The 20900-nt window shown below is 38.4% G+C and overlaps 1 protein-coding gene across 1 annotated transcript; it reads right to left on the bottom strand.

The window, feature by feature from the left end:
- Window positions 1–2413: 2413 nt before the first annotated feature.
- Window positions 2414–20742, bottom strand: LOC139339308 (coiled-coil domain-containing protein 178). The gene is made up of 19 exons (XM_070974862.1): window positions 20617–20742; window positions 17822–17958; window positions 17676–17737; window positions 17505–17584; window positions 16872–17075; window positions 16521–16741; window positions 15174–15316; window positions 14339–14492; window positions 14141–14236; window positions 13774–13910; window positions 13472–13655; window positions 13284–13346; window positions 12859–12987; window positions 12622–12735; window positions 12271–12416; window positions 11756–11915; window positions 9011–9160; window positions 5001–5135; window positions 2414–2670 (listed from the first exon to the last, which is right to left on the bottom strand). The coding sequence occupies exons 1-19, from the start codon at window positions 20672–20674 to the stop codon at window positions 2542–2544; spliced, it is 2502 nt and encodes an 833-aa protein (XP_070830963.1). The 5' UTR covers window positions 20675–20742; the 3' UTR covers window positions 2414–2541.
- Between the last annotated feature and the right edge of the window lie 158 nt (window positions 20743–20900).

The raw sequence follows: 20900 nt of genomic DNA, 5'->3' as shown, positions 1-20900 counted from the left end.
AGTGTGGAAACACAAGGAACATGTATTGTTATACTGATGAATTTGTTTGGCATGTTTTCTGCAGAGTTTCACATTAAAGACTCACCTGGGCAAACACACTGTTCCAGTGTATTGTTAAGCAATGCAGTATGACTGAATGACAGATGCTGTAGTCACCTAAACTTTAAAGGAACACACTCCCTAATAACCCACTGCAGTGTATAAATACTGAGGGGATTGAACAGTAGACTATGTTTAAAATTATGCAGTTAAAATAAAACAAAATCTTCTGCATAAGATGAAAGATTATAAGTGACCATAAAAAGCAGGCAGAACAGCCTGGTCCACTCTATGTTAACAGAGGACCTATTCCCTCTTGTGTACTCCAAAACTTGGCAGCATCTCCCTCATTGATATTTTAGACACAGTAGCACCTCTCTCCACTCACATTCTTTCCTTGACTTCATCAGCTCCATGGCTCAACTCTCCACTTGCTCATGAACAAAGACAGGACGGTTAGACCGGACACCTCCATATTCCTGCTTTTAAAAAGATCTCAGAACAGAATTTTGGTTAGCTTGAGAAGACAGAACGTTCACTTGGCTTCACGTCAGCGATCAGAACTGATCACTGAGGTGAATCCAAATGAAACGGGCCCATCGTCTGCATGGTGGCGCCAGGCTGAAATTGAGAATCATGCTGCCTGTAAATCAGATTTTCCCAACATGCCTCTTGCAAAATATACCTTTATACAAAACTACAAAAAAATCCTCTAAACCAGCTTTGATGTATCACAGAATTCAACAACACAGTGAGGCTTGTGCTGTATTTGCCATCCTCATCATATTGAAACAAACATCTAACATAGAAAAAAATACTTCTGAGCTGTCAAATAGCCCCATCAGTATTTCCACAGTCCACTCGCTTTTAGAGTAGCAGCATTTAGGTGTGTGCACTTTGAGGCACGCCTGCAGATAAATGTGATGACATCTAGTTGTGGCTCACTTTCATTTATTTAGGGGATTGATTGGATGCAAAGAGAGTAGATAAATGTGTTGGGGAGGCACTTTCGTTTGAGATATTACCATATAGTCAGTAAGGAATATGAGCCAGACTAAACATTTTTCTCTTCAAGGTGCTTTTGGAGATCTAGTGGCATCGTGCTAGTGCTTGATATGAGGTGTCATGTCAGTGCCATTATGCTTACATGTTTGTGAATGTATAATACTATTTAGTATATTTAATTCAAAGCTACAGAAGAAAACTTTTAGACAGATAAGAAACTATAAAAGTTTAAATATTCCAATTTCTAATTATTTCTAATATTCAAATTAACTGAATAATAATTATCCTTCATCCGACATGAAATGCTAGGGCCTCGTTAAGATAGTAGTCTGGACCATGCTGCAGTCAATTATGTCTTTCTAAGGTTGTTGTGTTCACACTGCCCCCTTCTGTCCCCAAGAATAGGAAAGGCATCTGGCGTATCAACAAAACAACAGCATCTCTATCAACCAGACACAGACAGGACGAGAGGGCAACACATATTTCTGAGGAGCAGCCTTAAAGCGTCGACCTTGAGACCAGTAAAACTGCATGGAGAATCAACAGCATGTGCACTCTTTCAAGGATTATATGAGAATAATTATTTACTAATTTCAAAATATGTAATCGCCATGTTAAGATTTAGACAAGCACTGTTCAGCCAGAAACATTTTACTTAACTTTTTAAGTCTACATGGAACAGGCATTTGGGTTGTGCATCATTAGTATGACATTGTTGAAACATGATGAAACAAAAATCAATTTTGTACAAGTACTAAATGTGATTCAGTTAAGATTCCAAATTGAAAACAGTGTTTCCCCAGGGTTCTTTAGAAAGCCAGTGGATAGTGCACACACAACATCCTTTTGTGCACACTATTTACCCCTGGATTGCTTCAGGCTAATGTCTCAATAATTTTCACTCCTTTCTCAGGTCCTTCCCACAAAGGACTTAACTAATGATCCATGGACAAAATGAAGCATTTAAATTTATTCATTAATCATTCATCTCCAGCTCATTGAAAATGCTAAACTTCCACAAAATTAAGATTGAATATTGAAAAGTGATTGAGGGAGACAGCTTTCAGAGAGTGAGGCGAGTGAAGGAGTGCAGGGCGTGATAACAAAAACAGGGTCTTTCAAAGAGACAGTGGTCTTCACATGGGCATGGTCAAGGTGGCCAAGGTGTACTAAGTGCTAGTTAAGGTCACAGGGTTTCACTAGTTGTAATTAGATCTTGGAATCTGGAGAAGCGTAGAATTTCTGTCAACACTGCCTGTAATTATTCTCTTTTCCAATTAATGGTGACATAGATTAATTATCTGATGAGGCAAAGCCAATTGCAATCATTCACCCAGCTAAAATTAGATCAGTCCTGACAGCAGCATGAAAGTCACCTGTTTCATTGTTATGGATTTGCTGCAAGTAAAGAGGGGGGAATAGTGAAGCGTGCTAGGGTAAGTAAGTTGTCTGGTACAGGTGAATGTCCAATTACACTGCTATTTGAAGTGAAGGCATCTACTCATTCGATCCAGCGGCATCTGGACTGGCTTGTTTGTTCACCCCGGCATCATTGGTGGTAGTAGATTCATCTGTCAAGGACTGCAGGAACGCAGAGATGAGCTGAATTTCTTCTGACAACCCCTCCTATTTAAATAAGGGACAAATACAATAAATGGAAACAAGCTAATTAAGGAAATGCTGCTTTTTGTCGAAAGGCAATAACACAAACTGCTCACCCTGTGTGCATCCCACACACACAGCTGATGGTGGATCCGCAATTGTGAGAATAAAGTTACCATCTTGTTCTTATTTTTGTGGGGAAGGAGAACAAGAGGCTCCTGGTGAACCACGTCCAGGTTCAGTGCTCTTCTGTTTTAAAAACCTCAGCATCCAGTTTTTCTATTAAACTGCCTGGCACTGTCAACCAGCTTGGGAATCTGAACCGGCCTAGCCATGCAGAAATTCTCTGACTAACAATTATATCAGCAACAGGATCTTGGATTACTGTCCCCTGGGACTGGGGCAGTGGGCGTCTGCTCCAATCATTACTGGCCATTCAACAAGGCTCTGCACTGCTCTCTGCTGTTAGCCATTGTCAATTATGCCATCCCTAGTGTAAACTCGCAGAACACAAAACTGAACTGCCAGTTCTGGCAGGAGTGTAACAGGATGACAGCCCGCCGCCCCCCACTCCCAACACCAACCCCCACCCACTCCCACTCACCCACCCTAGGGTTCCCCGGCCTTCCTCCCCTCAAGCTACTTTTGAGCAAACTGCCATTTGGCGTCTGTTTCAAGCATGCGTTAGCCGTGAAAGCACTAACCTGACCTCTCTTATGTTCTGCTGGTGGGGTTAAGTGGTCATGATGGATTAGTATAGGCCTCGTCAGGATTCAGCTCGGTTTAACTCCAGTTACAATATCAGTTACCAGTTGTGATTCCTTCTAATCTTTCTTACAAAGTGGCAACCATACTGATAATCTGTTTATCATGTGATTGTGAATCTCTGTGTTTAGTACTGATCTATGGAAATGCTGCATGCATTATCACTATCCGCATACTGTCACATTAAAGGTCTTAATATTTAGGTAATCATGCAGATTGCGTGATTATGCCTTCTTTTAAACTAATAAAGGTTTTGTTCTTCACTCATAAAGGTTTTTCTACATGTGTGCATTTTGGAGGATACAACCCGAGCTGGACTGTTCACGAGGAGCCTGTTTAAAGTGAGTGTTGCCTGCTCTGATGGACCCTGTGCTGAGCTGTGACGGGTGACGGTGTGGTGCGCTTGAATACACCAGCTCTTTTGTCCTTCACACTCTGCAGCTCTCTGATAGCTCCTCCCCCTGTGCCCTACTCCTCCCTGCCTTGAGCTGTGATCTGCTGGGGCCTTTTGAGGCTGGGCCAGTGAGACATGGCTGCTCCCTGTAATGTCTGGACCAGACCCATCAAAAAAACATGTCAGCAGTCAGAGGAGGAGGAACTGAAACCGCTTAATAGTATTTTCATTGTGCAAACCTCTAATCAAATCTGAGCATATTTTGCCTCTAGCATATCTGTTGAAGTTGCATTTGATTTTTGGTGAACAAATTAATCAACAAAAACTATGTAAAAATTACAGATTGTGACTGAATAACATGGGTAGTTAGGAGTTTGGGATGGCCTCGTGTTAAGGTAAAGAAAAAGTAAAAAGGGGGAAGTAGTTCATGGTATGGTTGCATGCCACCTGGCTCTGCGGTAATGCTGGACAGGACATTTCATAAAGATTCATCACTGTCTCTCTGTCCGCGTTGACCTCATCTCACATCACAGCACAGATTAGACACCGATTATCCTCTAAATGAAGATCCTTACTTCTCAACCTTGTAGAATATGCTGCTACTCTTCTGCAAGACAGACAGAAGGTTATTCTACTCACGAAGAAGAGGCTGTAACACAGATATCTTCCATGTGGTGCAATGAACTCACTCCAAATTAGCCGTAAAAGTCACAAATGCCCCTGCTAAATGGCAAACAGGCTCAAATGTTAATGCGATGTGACCAAAGCACAATGTTTTGTGTATATCGAGTTATCTAGAGAGGCAGAGCTAGCCTCAGACATGGAGTCACTGCATAGGCAGTCTAGCAGACACATCATCCATCACATCAGTCTGTGATCTGATGAGTGAATGTATAGACTGTAATGTAAGACTGGCGTCTTTAACTCCACCATAGCAGCGAGGCACAAAGCCTTGGTGGATGCTTGCCTGGCTGCCCTTGCTTGGCAAAGAAGACACAAGGCAACTGACTAGCCGGATGAGGCTCAAACAATGCCAAGCATAACATGGAGTTACTGTAGTATGCAAAAGAATACGCTTCCATCTGGTAGAATACCTACACAGGGATAAAAGTTGAATAAAGGGATTTACCATTTAAATGAATGGTGACAGTTTGTGAAGTTTTCCAGCCTGTTTTACATGTATATGTACAAATACCTGGGCTGTTTTTATTTTCTGGTCGGTCTCTTGAGAAAGAGCCTGGCACCGGTCCAGTTCAGCCTGGCTGTAGAGGCTGCGTTGTTTGAAGTATTTCACCAAAGCTTTGTGCATCCTCTTCTGCAACAAAGAGAGCTAGGGGGAGAGAAGGCAGAGAAAAGGAATTGGTAAGGCAGGAGAGGAAATTAATGGCAGTGTTCAAGAAGAATGATGGAGGGGAATAGAGAAAGCAGTCAATAGCCCATTCTGCAGTACACGGGCCTGACAGGAATTTCACAGTCTCTTGGTTTCTCTGCCCACTCGTGTGCACTCATCAGAATCCAGTCACATCTGGCTGCCAGGATGGGGGGTTAATTTTCTCTAAATGCTTCAGCAGTTTTGTTCTAGCCGAGGCAAACTCTGTGACTGCAAAGCTGATGAGTAAAATATTTCTACTTCACCCAGTTTAACTTTATACCAATCCCCTCAAGACATATTTTACACATACACACAGAGTCATGAACCCCCCACTGAAACCAGAAATTATTCCTAGTCTCTTGGAAAGACATGCTGCTTGCTTTATTATTTGAACACAGTTTCAAGCAAAGAGGTTTAAATTCTGATAGATGCCATTGCTTTTCTTCCCCCTCCATCTCTCTACTCTTCCTACAAAGCTTATCATTGCTTGGCAATGTGTTCCCCAGTGCATTGAAAACTAAAGCGAATTAGCTCAGTCATCAGCTCCTGAAGAAAAGACAATAACAAGAATGCTCTTTATGGTGTACCCTGTTAAAACCCAAGAGCTGAAAGCCTCCACATAAACAAAGCAATGCTTACATGTACAGTAGAATCAAAAGGATGGTACATACTGGCGAGTGGTAGCAGATACTAATTAATCATGCTTTTTAAAAAAAAAAAAAATTACAAATGACAATTTGCTTATTTGTATGTATTTATACTTGTTGATTTTTGTACCATCCTAATACAAATACATTTAACATTACTACATCCTCTCTAACATTAGATAAACCAGCTGAAGTGTGTCTTGATTAATTAATTAATTAATAAACAGAACATTCTTTTTCCACTATCAACAGATAAAGCCTTTGCACACCACAAAATACAGCATTTTAAAGCAACTGCAAGGAACTTTCCATTCGTGTGGATTTTGGAGGCCCCTGTGGCCAAAAACAGTAGTGTTTCCACCGCCTCGTGTGGTACAGATCTATATCTGGTAGCACATGCGTTTGTTTTGGAGGCGAGTGAAAAAAAGATGTACTTTATTTATAATACTATTTTTCTTTTAAACACAGCTGATTGCAGGATGCATAGCGATGAGGTAATGCATGTATTTGTGGCTATGTAGGATTAGTAACTAATATTACAATACCGAAACAAACTTAAACTCTGTTTTAGTAACCCTTCATATTTCTTACATGTAAGCTCACAACTAACAAATTCGGTGGCTCAGTGATAGTAATTTTGTTGACAGAGCTAGAGTTATCAATATTCCCCATATTACATGACTATCTAGGAGGAAGAGGGTAAATTGGTTCTGAATCCCTTCAAATCCTGCAATTCTCTCCATCATTTGAATAAATGACCGAGGCTGCCTTGTGTTTCCACCAGTGCTCTATCACTGTCCCTTTTCGCTTTTTTTCCCTTTAGTCAATTCTTTTATTTTTCCTTTGTTGATCTTGCCACGGTGTCACCCGTGACTACAAAACATAATTTCAGGAATAAAATTCTGAACAGAAAAATGTTCTCCCTCTTCCTTTTAATTGGCTTCTACTCACTGCAAAACTTTGCTTGGGAAAACATAAAAATGGGCTCTTCCATTTTTGTCTAATTTTGTGGGGAATCGTCCCTGTGACAGACATTAAGAAAGGCTATATAGAAATAGCCTGCCTTCTTGCTGCATTGGCTTATCTATGTCATTTAGAGGCATCAGTATTAAACTGAGACTGTTTCATAATCAGTTACAAACTCTGTGTAGTATGTTTATGATATGTGGCTGAATGGAAAGTATATTAAAGCTGCAATCTGCAAAAAAACCTGATGACAGTTATTGGGTGGCACCTGTCCTGGTTGACAGCGGTGATAAATATGGAATAAATATTACATTACCATCAGTGAGGGACAAAGTGTTGAGATCTTTTCCTTAAGTAAGAACAATAATACTACAATATAGAAAATAATCCATTACATGTAAGTCACTTAAGTAAGTATGTATTATTAGCAAAACATTCTTAAAGTACCAAAAAAAGCACTCACTCTGAAGACAAATGGCTCTCTGAGTTATATTATTAGATTAATAGTAAGTAGTAAGTAATAGTAAGTAAGTACTGTTACTGTCTACTGTTACAGCTGGTCAAGGTGGAGCTAATTTTTACTGTTTTATAAACTGTTGGATAGCTTAATCTATTAAAGTGCATCATATTTTATAAGCTCATGTGGAGTAGAAAGTAGAAGGATAAATTAGCATAAAATGGAAATACTCAATTGAAGTACAAGTACCTCAGATTTGTACTTTAGTACAATGCCACTTACATTCTGCCGCGCTGTTTCAGTTTTCCATGTTTGAGATGCTTTTTGTATGGTTTTGGTCAAAAAAAGCAAGTTACATGGAAATGTATTTATAATAGTAGAAATATGGGCTGTATAGTGTTTGCCTTGAAAGCATGGTTAGGGCTGTTTAAAAGTTGTCATTTGAACTATATGTCAGGCATGCCAGCTGTCAGGATTAGATTTCTATAAAAGGATACTTAAGAGATGCTTTTCATTGTGTCCCTCAGTTGAATATAATAAAAGAGATTATAGGCTCTCCAAACACACAAATGACTGGTGTGAGGCATCTCACACACATGCAGTAATGTTCTGATCACTCAAATGATCCTGACAATGTTAAATGCTTTTACCTTATTGCCTCCAGTATAAACAAATCAATTAAGGGCAATCACGTTGTGTAATATATGTACTAACTGGGACATAAAATGCAAACATTTTAAGGATAATTGTACATTTAAAACAGGGAAGAAGAGTGCTTGAATGTCCCTGTTTAAATCATATTAGATGTGATAGGCCTGCATCTACATTTTAGAAACATTTTTGATTATAAGCTTGTTATAAAAACTAAATTCAGGCATAAAACACTTGCCGAGAGGCTGCTGTTGTAGAAGTGTAGAGTTGAAACAAACAAAAATGGTGAAGGCTGAATCCGGAGTAAAAGAAAATCAGGCTTTGATCATGAGCGTGGAAAATCCTGTCCACAGGATTTTATTTTTGCATGCATTTTTCACTTGATAACATTCATGCAGTTAGATGAGGAATTGCTCAAGTAAAGGTATTAGTCATTTTTGGAACAAATAATATGTACTTTTCATTGCAAGAATCAGTGTGGCTTCTTCCTGGTGTTATGGTTGTCATGTGTAATTCTATTCCAGTTAAATAGTGTCAAAAACTATAAAGATTACACAGTAAAATGCTGCTGAGTTGTCTCCCTCAACTAGTCAAGACCTCTGGTACTATTTTAGCATTGAAGGCACATTCATTGTCTGATCCTAACCTGTGTTTGCTGCTGATCCCAAACCAATGGTGTGTGTGAGCTGTGGTGAGCAGAGGCAAATTTGTAACACCCTGATAATAAAACGTTTCACCTCTGACCACCTCACAAAAACTATAATCAAGAAAATGGATAAGGTGAAGTATTTACATGTACCATCAACCTCTCTCTTTACTCCCCTTGGTGGCAAAACTACATAGCTATCATTACATTGTGTCACATCCATCATCCTCCTCCACTCATTATTAGATTGCTGCAGTAACCTCCTCACTGGTTGCCAAACTAAAATCTTCTTAAAATTACTGCCCATGCAAAGAAGAGCTATCTACTCCGAAGAATAGTAGCATGGAATAGAACATGAGGGAACAGGACATAACGGCACAAAAATCCTAAGTCATAAAGCATAATTAAAGCAAAAAGAGAGGGAGTCAGAGATAGTTAATACAACAAAAGGTTATATAAACTGTACCTGTGTGTAATAATGGAAAGATTTATGTGCATGGTTTTTCTCGCTCAATGCAGACACTGCCTCCTGTTTGGCCTCCATGAGCATCTTCTTCAGACCTTCATACTCTCTTGACAGCTGGTGGTTCTCTTTCAGTGCAATTTTTAGTGCTTCCTGTGCACACATGAAAACAAAAGGTTTAGTTAAAGCAGTACAAGTAAATACTAAGTTTACAGTAGCTATCAAGTAGGATGGGCTGGACGTACGTTGTAGCTACTGTACTTGTGACATACCAACAGTACATTGCCATGATGCGCTGATTTGACTTTTGTCTCACAATCCTGATTCTAATCAGTTCAGAGTATCTGTCAATACTGTGTACCTATCCAGTATCAGTTGTCTCATTTCTTCAAAATTAAATTGAAGTTAAATTTAGTGCATCTTATCTTAAACTACTCTGTCAATCGTATTGCGCAAATCAGAAGGTAAAATGAGGCTACGGATTGCCACGAGTAAATGAATGTAACTGATATCTGGAAAAATACATTTTCTGACATTAACAAAGAAAGCATATTTACTGTGGCTCAGTCATTTTTTTTGCTGATACCCGGTGCAATTATCGGTGTATCTGATTTGTATGTCCCGCGCTGTCGCCAATATACTAAAAAAATTTTAACACAAATGTCTCACACTTAAATGTGAAGTTTACAATTACAGCAACCAGCACACAAAATGGATTTACGTTACTAATATTTGCAGTAGGCCATCGCTACACTGGCAGAGGAACAACTGCTGAGGCTGCATTAAGTTCAGCACAGATGTAAAATGCATATTGAATGATCACATAGCGCAGTGTTTTCATGACTCACAGTCTGCTATGTACACATACCCAAGACAAGATTTTATGAAGGGAACTGGAGAGTCAATACTCAGTGCTGAACACACTGTATAGCAACACCACAATGACCATTTAGAAGATATTTTAGTTGTACCACTGACCCTTTGTGTGCATACAATATACTTTGTGTATTCATGTTGTTGCTTAATATATAAATAGCAGGCATAAAACAATGGGCACTTTTCTGGGATATCAAGCAAATAAATCACAGTGAGTATGTGTCTCTCTGCATGTCCTCTTTTCATTTGAACAATGTTTCCCAAGTACAGGAGATGTGGCTGGTGAATATCTCAAGTCTACCTGCAGACATAATGAAGTGTGTCTCTGCAGTAAAACAGAACAGCACTAAAGTGATGAGTTTAACCCAGCAGAAAGAGGGGCTGTAAACATGACAAATGCCTGCTATTGATTTCAGGTTTAATTACTCCATGCAGCACTGACAAAGCCCATCTGATGCTGTTGTGAAGTGTAAATGGAACAAATTACACTTCATTGCCCATAAGAAACTGATAGCGTCGGCAGTTTGCATTGTTTACTTTGTGCTCACCAAATGACAAGACCTGATCAAATCAAAAAATAGGTGCATGTATGAAAGACAGAACACGTCCACATATGTTTTGGTTGAATAGACGTGACCGTGGACTCCACAGCATGAACAAGTCAGCCTATTTTATCTTGATATACCCTGTATATGTATCCTTTAAAATAATCATGTTAAGGCTGTATTTAATACAGCCACATACAAATTCCCATCAGGCTCTTACTTATACTGACCTATCTCAGCTTCTAGAGCAAAGAGCAGCTGCAACCTTCAGGAGGTTATAAGAGCACAGCATTTGGTCAGCATTTTTAGAAGAAATCTCTTATTTAAAAAATATTTCAAAGTGCCTAACCATTCTGCTTCATGCACTGTGGTTTCAGAATGCACACTCTGCTTATTATGTTATGCTAATGCAGACATTATGTGTGCTTTATATTGGTCTCAATGATTAAAGTGACCAATTTCCTTCCAAGTTCAGCTTCTCTCTGATCTTTTTATTTGGTGAGGAGTATTGTTGTTATATCATCGTATTTCGTCAAGTGAAAAGACTAAACCCTTTTTTGCATGGCTAACTTTTATCTGGCTAATGGGAGTTGTGTCTATGAGGAAGACTTCTAATTCTTAAATTGTCTCACGCCAACAACTTCTTTAAAGTTGCTGCACTTGGATGCATGGCGGCTTAAGCTCCATTGCCTTTTCTTGTTTTGAACTAATGCATTCTTGATCACCGTTTAATGAAACTATATACCACATGGCGATTTCACATTAGATAAGCCATGTGAAACCCCCATCAGCAAAGAGGCTCTGGCTGGGGCTGATAATCCTGCAGATGAAAACCTTACAATAAATAGGGGCTTCTCTTACAAAGGAGTGTTCAAATACATGCCGTACTGTGCACAGTGTACTTCTGTTTTTACTAGATCCTATTTCTGACATAGATAGACACAGATTATATGTGTATTTGATGCTGTGACCTGTATGCTTACATTGAAATTGCTATTGAAAATGTTGGCCTACAGGTAACAAAATGGGCACCGCATCTTACCACGACACGCATCATCAAATTCGTCCAGACAAAAGACTATAACAACAGTGAGTTGTCATTTGTGGGAAAAGCACTTAAACAAGATTGACCATGGCTTGTAATTTTAATTGCACACAGCTCTTTTCCCTGCATCTTAAGGGAAGTATTGTGACAAGCAATGTGCTGACACTAATCCACAAACAAATAAACAATGAGATGTTTTTTGTAGCCTGTCTCTGATTGCACAGAATTTGACACAAAAAGTCATGTATTTACAGAGAGTTATACTGAACAACGTTTTGTTACCTTGGTGTCTTCCACTTCTTTTTTTCTTGCTGTAACATGAGCAGTGTGTGTCTGCATGGATCGCTGTGTTCGGTGTTGGCAGTTATTAATATCAGACTGCAAGGTGTTCATTATGAGAGCAGCTGATTTGTTTTTGAATTCCACCACATCAAAAACACTTCTGCCAGCAGAAATCAAACACACAAAATTAGATTATTTTCCTAAAATCATTTTTGAGTATCATAAATATATGATTACTGCATCAGTGCTCCCACTGATACAGTTATCACAGCTGGTAGATATTTATACTCAAAACATGGCATTCATTTAAGAAAATCTCCAAACATAAAAATACTCATTATCAAATGTATTATCAAACAAATATAAAACATTCTTAGAAAAAGGTTGAGTTTTTTAATTACTGCTATATTTTCTTCCAAAAAGGCTGAAGAAATGTTGAGTATTCTCCAACAATAACATCCCTTTCCTTATTAGAAGCAATTATACTGAGTGTTTCCTGTGTAAAACCAACTTACTGGAGTTCTGCTATGACCTCTGGCATGCTTTCAACTATTTTTTCAATTTCATCTGAAGCATCTCGGTATTCTTCGGTCTTCTTCATAAGGTCACTGATCCTGCCCAGAGTGTTGTCACATCTCTTTATAGTGGCAGTCTGTAAATCCTGTAAACAAACAGGAGCATTAATGTTACTGTTAAACATACTGTGCTTGGGGCAAGAGATTATTTTGTTCAACAAAAGAATGACAAGATAAATAGCTGTGACTAGCTTTGTGCCCAATGAGCTCTGCAGAGTAAATCTGACTTAGCAAGTATTCTTTGACTCAAGAAGAATTGCTCTATTCTACCCTTAACTTTTCTTTTCTTACCTGAGCAGCTTTCAGGTGGTCACGTTTGAGTCTTTCCTCCTTCTCCAGGTTGACTAATATGTTCCCGTGTTCACAATGAATCTTTTCCAAATTTTCTATCAATTTCTTGATTTTCTATTCAAACCAAAGATTAGTCAAAAATGCAGTTGACTTTGAATACATCGGTTTATAAGCGGTTGCTTTTTTTTGATGTAAAATCATAACTTTACATTAATCACTATTAAGCTTAATCAGTACCTCAAGTTTTGTCTCTAGAGTGTTTGTTGCTGATGATGCATCTTCAAATTCTTTCTGAAGCTTTTGGTTAGTTTGCTCTGAGCTCCTTTGCTGTCGAAGCGATTCTTCATTTATATTTGCACACTGACCCTGATGCAAAAGAAAATAAAAGGCAGAAAGTTTTTATCCTAAAGCCTGAAAACATAGACACATAATAACAACAGTAACAGGAAATGTACTGGGAGTAGGATTTACAAAATTATACAACCAAATACAGCCAGGCTGTATCACCTTTATGACACGTATAATGTTCAAGTTTTAGCTATACAAAGTGTTACACAAAACTTAAAGATTTAATTTTAAATCTATTTTCTTTGCATAACAATTTTTTGATAATATTTGTGTCTCACTTTTGCTGAGTAAAATGTATTCGTCAGAGAATTTACCTTCAGTAGTTCCAGGGCAGTCATCTGACCTGTCAGATCTCTCTTCAGGTTGTCTATCTCTTTCTGTAGAGTATAGAAAGAACACTGGATAACACTGGAGAAAGCATTCGGTATCTCGCATTATATTATTCTTTACAAACTGTGACCAATGCAGTATACACAGAACATGTACATATGTTGTCGCTGACCCTGGCCCTTTGTTCTTCCATGAAGGTGAGCTGCTCCTGCTCTTCCAGTTTAGTCTGTGTGACACTGTGCTGGTCCACAACTTGGGTCACTTCCTCCTTGGCCTTTTCCCACTGCTCGTCATTGTCAGTGATTTTCTGGAGCATCTGCTTCCTCTCCTCGCGCATCTGCTTCACTGCTTTCCCGCTATGAAAAAACACACAAAAAAGTAACAGAAAACACACATTAGTGGCCTTCTACTGTATAGTAAAACCTAATATGGGATTTTGTATGTTCCTCCACAGTTTTCGCTTCCACACTGCACCTCTCAGAAAGTTTCATCTTGTAGTCTTCAACGTCCTGCTCATACTCCATGTTTTCTTTATGAAGTGCTGCAAAAGCATTATGTTTTGAATGGAGCTGCTCTTCAATGCAGGAAACCTCTGCTTTCCCATTAAGTCTCTGCAGAGAACATAACATATAGTGTGCCACTGAGTGGATGCACTTACCCAAGACACCTTACAGTGCCATGAATTCAAACATTATTAGCATGCATAGCTCCAGGGAGAGTCCAATCATAGTCTGGCAGTTATATACCATGCTCTACCCAATGAACTATCAAGACACACATAAGTAGCCAAAGCAGCACCAACATCATAAAGACATTTTAACACTATAGTGACAATACTTACAGTTTTCTCAATGTCTTCCTGTAGGGAAATTATTTTCTCTTGTAATTTATTATTCTTTTGCATTTCATCCTCAATTTGAAATTTCAGTTGCAAAATCTATTATAAAAGGAGAAATAAAACATGAATTTGACAACATTCACATACTGTGGAAAGCTGTTTGAGAACATTCAAAATGTAAATATGGACAATATGAGTTACCTGGTCTTTTTCCGTTTTCTCCAGTTCCATAATTTCAGGGATACGATGCGTTATGGCTGCGCAATTTTCTTCTGTAAGAGTAACCGTGCTCTCAGCATCCTCTATTTCAGCACTTAGACCTTTCTCAAGCATCTTCAACTGGTTTAAATCTTCTCTGGAGAAAAAAAGCAATTATATCTTTTGTGAATAAGTTGGTGGATTACAAATAGTTTTTGAAATCTAGTGCTCACTTAAGGTTGGGAATGACGGGGTAACTCAGCACACAATGCTGTCGCAATACGTTGTCACAACACAAACAACTCAACAACTAAAATCATCTATATAACAGCATGATAACTGTGTAACTGAATATGAATATATTACTTTAAATATGCTGTTTTTACAAAGCAGGAATCAAACCAATATAGATTTATTGGTACTGGCTCTGTCAGCTTTAAACAACAAATTCAAAACATTAAAATAATGCCAAGTCCATTATTTTCATATATCAGCACATGTTAATTTTAGAGTTTGTTTGCAGGTCAAATGGTCAGGTCCATTACAGTGAGGCTTGTTATCTGGTAATGTAGCATTAAGCATTGTTGTTGGAAGTATTGTTGCTATGGTTGCGTGCAGTTTACTATACCTTGCACGTGTGTAAACTGTTGACTGTAATTTTGTTTGAGGTGTCATGTTATATGACAGAAACCAGCCAGACAGAAACCAGTGTTTTCCTAAAAACTGCAAAGCTTTAAATAGGAATTATACATGAAATAATTAACAACAAATTGTGGTTATTCCCGCAAAAATGATGCAAAATCTTTTTTTTTTTTATTGCAGCAGGATAGATACTCACAATTTGTTAGCAAGTTGATTCTTCACCGACAACAGGACATGTTCCAGTGATGTCTTTTCATGGTTGGCGTCCAGCTCCATCGTTTTTAACTCATTCTGAACCAGTATGAGATCCTGTTGTGTTTTTGAGCATACTTCATCAGCCTAAAAAAAGAAAGGAGTCAGATATTATTAAATAATATGGGATTTTTAACAAATTTTGTTAAAAATCCCATCACACTACTGATATTAAAGACAATACTTTATCCGTTTATCAGATCATACCCTGTCAAAATGAAATATCCTGAATCTCATACCTACAAGAAGCCGCTGCACAAGCCAACAGTGAGGCTGTGCACTAAAGGAATTTTTACATTATTCTTAGCTTTGGTAAATCTTAGAAAATCCATGAAAGCCAAAGGCTACCTTTAATCCTGGGCTTTCAGTAAGCCTGGTTTTAAAGAGTCATACTTGAATATCAGAGCCCAGGGTTAACATCTTCAGAGCACTCACAGCCAATGACTGACAAATGTAATTAAAAAACAAATATTTCATGTTCATGTTCTAACGCTGAATCAGTCTGGTGTTTTCATTTGGTAACCATGAAGCTACAATGGTTTCAAGTCAAAGTTAACCTATTACACGTTCAGCCCATCCCTCTTCTCTCTACTGGTACACTTTCATTGCATATTTACATGAAGGCACAAGCACAGCTGAGGCTGAAATTGGTCATTAGATTTTAATGCATCCTGACTTGAACTAAAGAAATTAACAAGTAGAAAAGCTAAATGAAAAGTCAGGGAATTGTGAAAGTTATTAGGATTCATCCTCTGGGGGCCACGAATGTCTGTACCAAATTTCATGGCAATCCAGCCAACTGTTAAAATGATTGAATGATTTTACTCTAGACTAAATTGTTGGATGAACGCTGGACCAACAGACCAACAAACATTGCAATCCCTAAAGCCATGCCACTTGTGGATTAAAAATAGAGTTAGAGAAGAGAGAGGGGTTGAGTGAGATAGAGTTAGTGTGTGAGAGAGAAACTAATGAGAAACTAAAAAACCTTATTTGGGGCTGATTTTATTGTGCTTACTTGTTAATGTATGAAATGCACCAGAATGCAGTTTTGCTCTTAGCTGCATGGAACTATAGCTGCAAACCCAACTGCACATGACAAGTGAACTGTGTTAATTACAAAATCTTCCCTGTTAACTGGTTCATTTTTGCAAAAATAATTCTTCAACGACCACTGAAGACAGAGCTATTAACCCTGTCCCTGGCAAACACAAGCGTCCAGCCTTTCTGGATTTGAAACAGAAACATAGGAATTGTTTTTAAATCGGCAATAAATGAAATTAGAGGTTACCTCAGCTTGTGCAGTGTTGATTTGAATTATAATGCCTCTCTGGAGGTCAAGGTTTTCTTTCACAATGGGAATTTGTTTTCTGGCAAAACTGATGTCCTCATGCAAACGCTGGTTCAACACTTCAGTGTGTGACAGTTTCCCCTGGGCTTGGTCAAGTTTATCTCTTTCCAGTTTCAGCTGCCACTTCAGTTCAGTGATGTCTCTAATGCAAGCCTCATGCTCTAGCAAAAAGCAATTGTCAAAAAGAAATTCTAAAGTTTATTAATGTTTTGAAGAACAACAGCATCACAATACTTCACAATGGACAAATATGTCTATGAGGAGATGACAACACACTTCTTAGTCACTGACCTTTTTGGACTACAGAAGTGTGCTCTTGTTGCTTCCACTGCGAGATGCTGTCAACTTTGTTCTCCAAAAATCTTCTTTTCCTCTTCTCTTTGTGGAGAGCTTCCTCTGCATACTGCCTATCAGCCTCCAGCCGCTCAATCAGACACACAACCTCTCCGAGGACATCATTTATTTTCTTCAATAGCGGCGATAATGGACAACTTTCTAGAGAATGAAAAACTTGGCTTTGGCCCACTGTTTTGTACATCACTTCCAACTCAACAAACTAAAGGATAAACAAGTTAACAATTTTTTTGCAAAACTACATTAACATAATCTGATCAGCTCTAAAGTGCAGATAAACATAAACTTGATCCATGGTATTTTATTTACCACAGGTGAACAATGGATCGTATGTAATTAATTATTATGTAGGAAAAGATGTGAACCAGTAACTGGGACGCTCACACTGACTGGCCACTACTGCAATGAAACAACATCTAAACCTAAATCAAAACCTCTGGCTTCTCCAGCCAACTTATGTGTTGCTCTTTTATCTGCATGGGTATTAGGATAGTGTTTGCTTGTCTCTGGTATAATAACCAGTCAAACAAGATATTTTAAAAATGTCTTCATGGAGATTTTGTTGCTCACCTCTTGCGTTAATTGCAATGCCTTCAACGAACAACTCTGTTGACGTCACTGATTCGGTATCTGAGTCTCTGGACTGAAATCTGTTAAAAAGGAATTCACTCATGTCATATTTTAAAGCTCTGATGAAAATAACAAAAAGAAGTGGGAAATGAAATCAGCAGTGGACCTCACCTTAATGTTTTGCTGTATTGGTGCTTGTCCTGGTCAATCTGTGGCTGACATTTTCTTGACGGCTACAAAGCAAAAGGAAATATATTTTTCAATTGATTTTTACTCCTATCTTATATTTGTCTTACAACTGCTCACAGATTGTTTACCTGTTGACACCAATTTTCCACTGTCATCTTCAGCTCTTGGATGTGGTAAATAGCATTGTTGACACATGGCGAGGGACTGTTGAGCAAAGCACAAGTGCGACGTCTACCAGAGCAGACAGCTTGAAGATCTGCTTGATCTTGAGAAACACAAAATAGTGAGAACTGGAAAATCCAACTTTAAATTTTGTTTATCATGAACAAACAATATCTTTCAGAAAAGCAATGAAAAGTCAGCCTTACAGGTCTTCCTTTATAAAATTCCCCTAATAATTTATAAATACCACACTGATGAACCATTCCTAAATGAAAAAACCTCAAAACAACTTTTGTTGGAACAAACATTCACCCTTATTCATTAACTTTATTTTGAAAAGCAATTACAAAAATGTATTTGGCTGTGAAAGATGTTCTGTGGTTCTTTACTTTTCTTTGATTCTGCTTGCATAGACTCCGCAATATACTGGAAGCATCAGTGAGAAAGCAGAAACAACTAATTTGAACATCTCGAGACAAACCCAAGGGCACAATTCTTAGTGGTGAAAGGACGCCATCTGGCTGATGAAAAGGGTAAAAAGACACCAGTGGTCTTGACTGCAATCCTTCATATGAACGTCTGAGAAACAGTGACTTTCAGAGCAGTCTTTTGTCTGTATTTTAGTGCAAAGACATGTCATTCTCTCAAAAGTAAGGTAACCTTTTGGCTAATTTGATTAAATTCAATTATTGAAGACAAAACTGATGTTAGTGCAAAAAGCTCTTGGTACCACAACCCCCGATTCCAAAAAGGCTAGGATGCTGTGTAAAACATAAATAAAACAGAATCTGATCATTTGCTAATCCTGTTTGATATATGCACAATTGAAAAGTACAGAGACAATTAATTCAATGCTTTACCTCATCAAAATCATTTCTTTTTGTAAATATCTCCTTTCAGATATGTTGGGACAGGAGCAACAAAAGACTGGGAAAGTTGTGGAATGCTCCAAAAACATCTGTTTGGAACATTCCACAGGTAAACAGGTTCACAGGTGAGAGTATCATCACTGGATATGAAAGGGGCATCCTGGAAAGGCTCAGGTGTTCACAAGCAAGGATGGAGCGAGGTTCATAACTTTGTGAACACATGATTGTAGAAAGGATATTACTGCATGGGCTCAGGGACACTACGTAAAAATGTTGCAGTTTGTTTGCAAATGACTGAATTCTGTTAGCATACCGACTTTTATGGAATCAGAGTTGTATATACTTTATCATTTTAACATACACTATGTGTGTATGATTAATTTAATGAGTCTAGACTTGATCTAACTTAACAGTTAGTACTTTAACACACAGAATATGTACACATAACTGGAAGGTTTGGACCAAAATTGTCTCACAGTTACAAATTAATTTCTGTCTATATGGAACTAAAATTTCGGTCCTTGGGGCGAATGTTGTGGCACTGAGGTGATCTCTCACAGGAATTTCTAAGAGAAATTACATAAAATTTAATTTGTGATATGATAAATAGATTTTTAAAAAGCCTGAAACAACCACTTACCATTATCAGCAATACTGGTGGATGTTTCTGTTTAGAAAATCATGTTACATATAGTAGACACACATCAGCTTGGTAAAACTTTGTGTACACTCAAAAGTGTACAGAGATGTAAATTATATTATGAATCCTCACTACTCTGTCTAATACTGTAAGGTTCTGTGTAAGATAGCAGGTGAGATGTAGGGAAAGTTTTTTTTTCCACTGTAAGGCCCACGAGAGAGGGGGAGAGAGCTAGGTCTGTATGTATGGATTGGAATGTAGTTGGAGAACTATGGGTGGATTGTGTTTCTTTGTCAGGCCCAAACTTCTTCTGTCACCCGTGGGTGTGTGCTCGACTTTGCAGGGTGAGGGCCAGGATAAAGGGTCCACCCACAGATTCAGCTGAGCCTGAATATACACCACTGAAGGAAAGACCACACAGTGCACAGAGGGATATGGAATCTACCTTGTGGAGATACTACCAAGACTGTCAAGGACCTGGAGCCCAATATATACTCTAATCAGTGAGAAATAGGTAGCTCATAAAGTTATCCTGCCATGATGCTCCATTACTTACGAGTGTGGCTTGTGACTGAACTGATTCAGGCCAATACAAGAAGTGTCGAGGAAAAACTGTGGAGAGACCTGAAGTGAAGGCCATCTATTGCTGTGCAGTTTAGATGAATAATACACAGTGAAAGAACCAAGTGGGGTAGGAAGGTGGTAAGGCAATATGTCATCAGCAGGCTGCATAAGCTCTAAATCATACTGTGAGATGCATAACATCCACAGAGCAGGCCCATGTGAGCCTGAGAGCCAATCACCTTCACCTGCCACATTCACTAATGATATCTGATACTTAAATGTAACTATCATCCGAATTTATTCACATATATTCACCACTTTAACATGATTTCTGAAATGCAGTCCAGCTCAAGCACTGAGTGGACGACAGATTGGACTACAGGCTGAACTTTATGTAAGAATAATAAGAAACACACAGAACTGTACCAGTAATATTAATCCAATAACATCACACTGAAGACAACACAAAGACAGGGACCATTTTTCTGCATACTTTTACTTTTGATACTTCAAATAAAGGTTACTGTTAATGCACACATACCTTTATTAAACCTAGGTACGGTTTTAATGCAATACTTTTACCTGTGATGGAGTATTTCCACTGTTTTCCACATTACTGCTACTTTTACTGAACACTTCTTTCCTCATTGGCAGTTAGGTTAACGCTAACAGACTTAACTCTTCTCACCTTGCTGACTGGGACGTCCTTCTCTTGACGGGAATCTGAGCGGTTCAACGTCTGGCATCGCTGAAACTTGTCCGACAGGATTAAGAAAGTACCGGAAACGCTGAGGCGTTTAAGTTCAACATTAACCTGAAAATTCGGGGATAACAATGTGACCGTTAATTAACGTTAGCTATTTTATTTACACACTAAGTAGTATAGGTTAAACTTTCGAACGAAATCAACGTTTGCTAACGTTAGCTTAAGTTGCAACCTTCACTGACCTGTGGCTTAGCTAACGTTAACTT

Source organism: Chaetodon trifascialis, chromosome 11, assembly GCF_039877785.1.
Source record: "Chaetodon trifascialis isolate fChaTrf1 chromosome 11, fChaTrf1.hap1, whole genome shotgun sequence".
NCBI lineage: Eukaryota > Metazoa > Chordata > Actinopteri > Chaetodontiformes > Chaetodontidae > Chaetodon > Chaetodon trifascialis.
The sequence above is the reverse complement of the archived record's forward strand: the minus strand, read 5'-3'. Positions and strand labels throughout refer to the sequence as shown.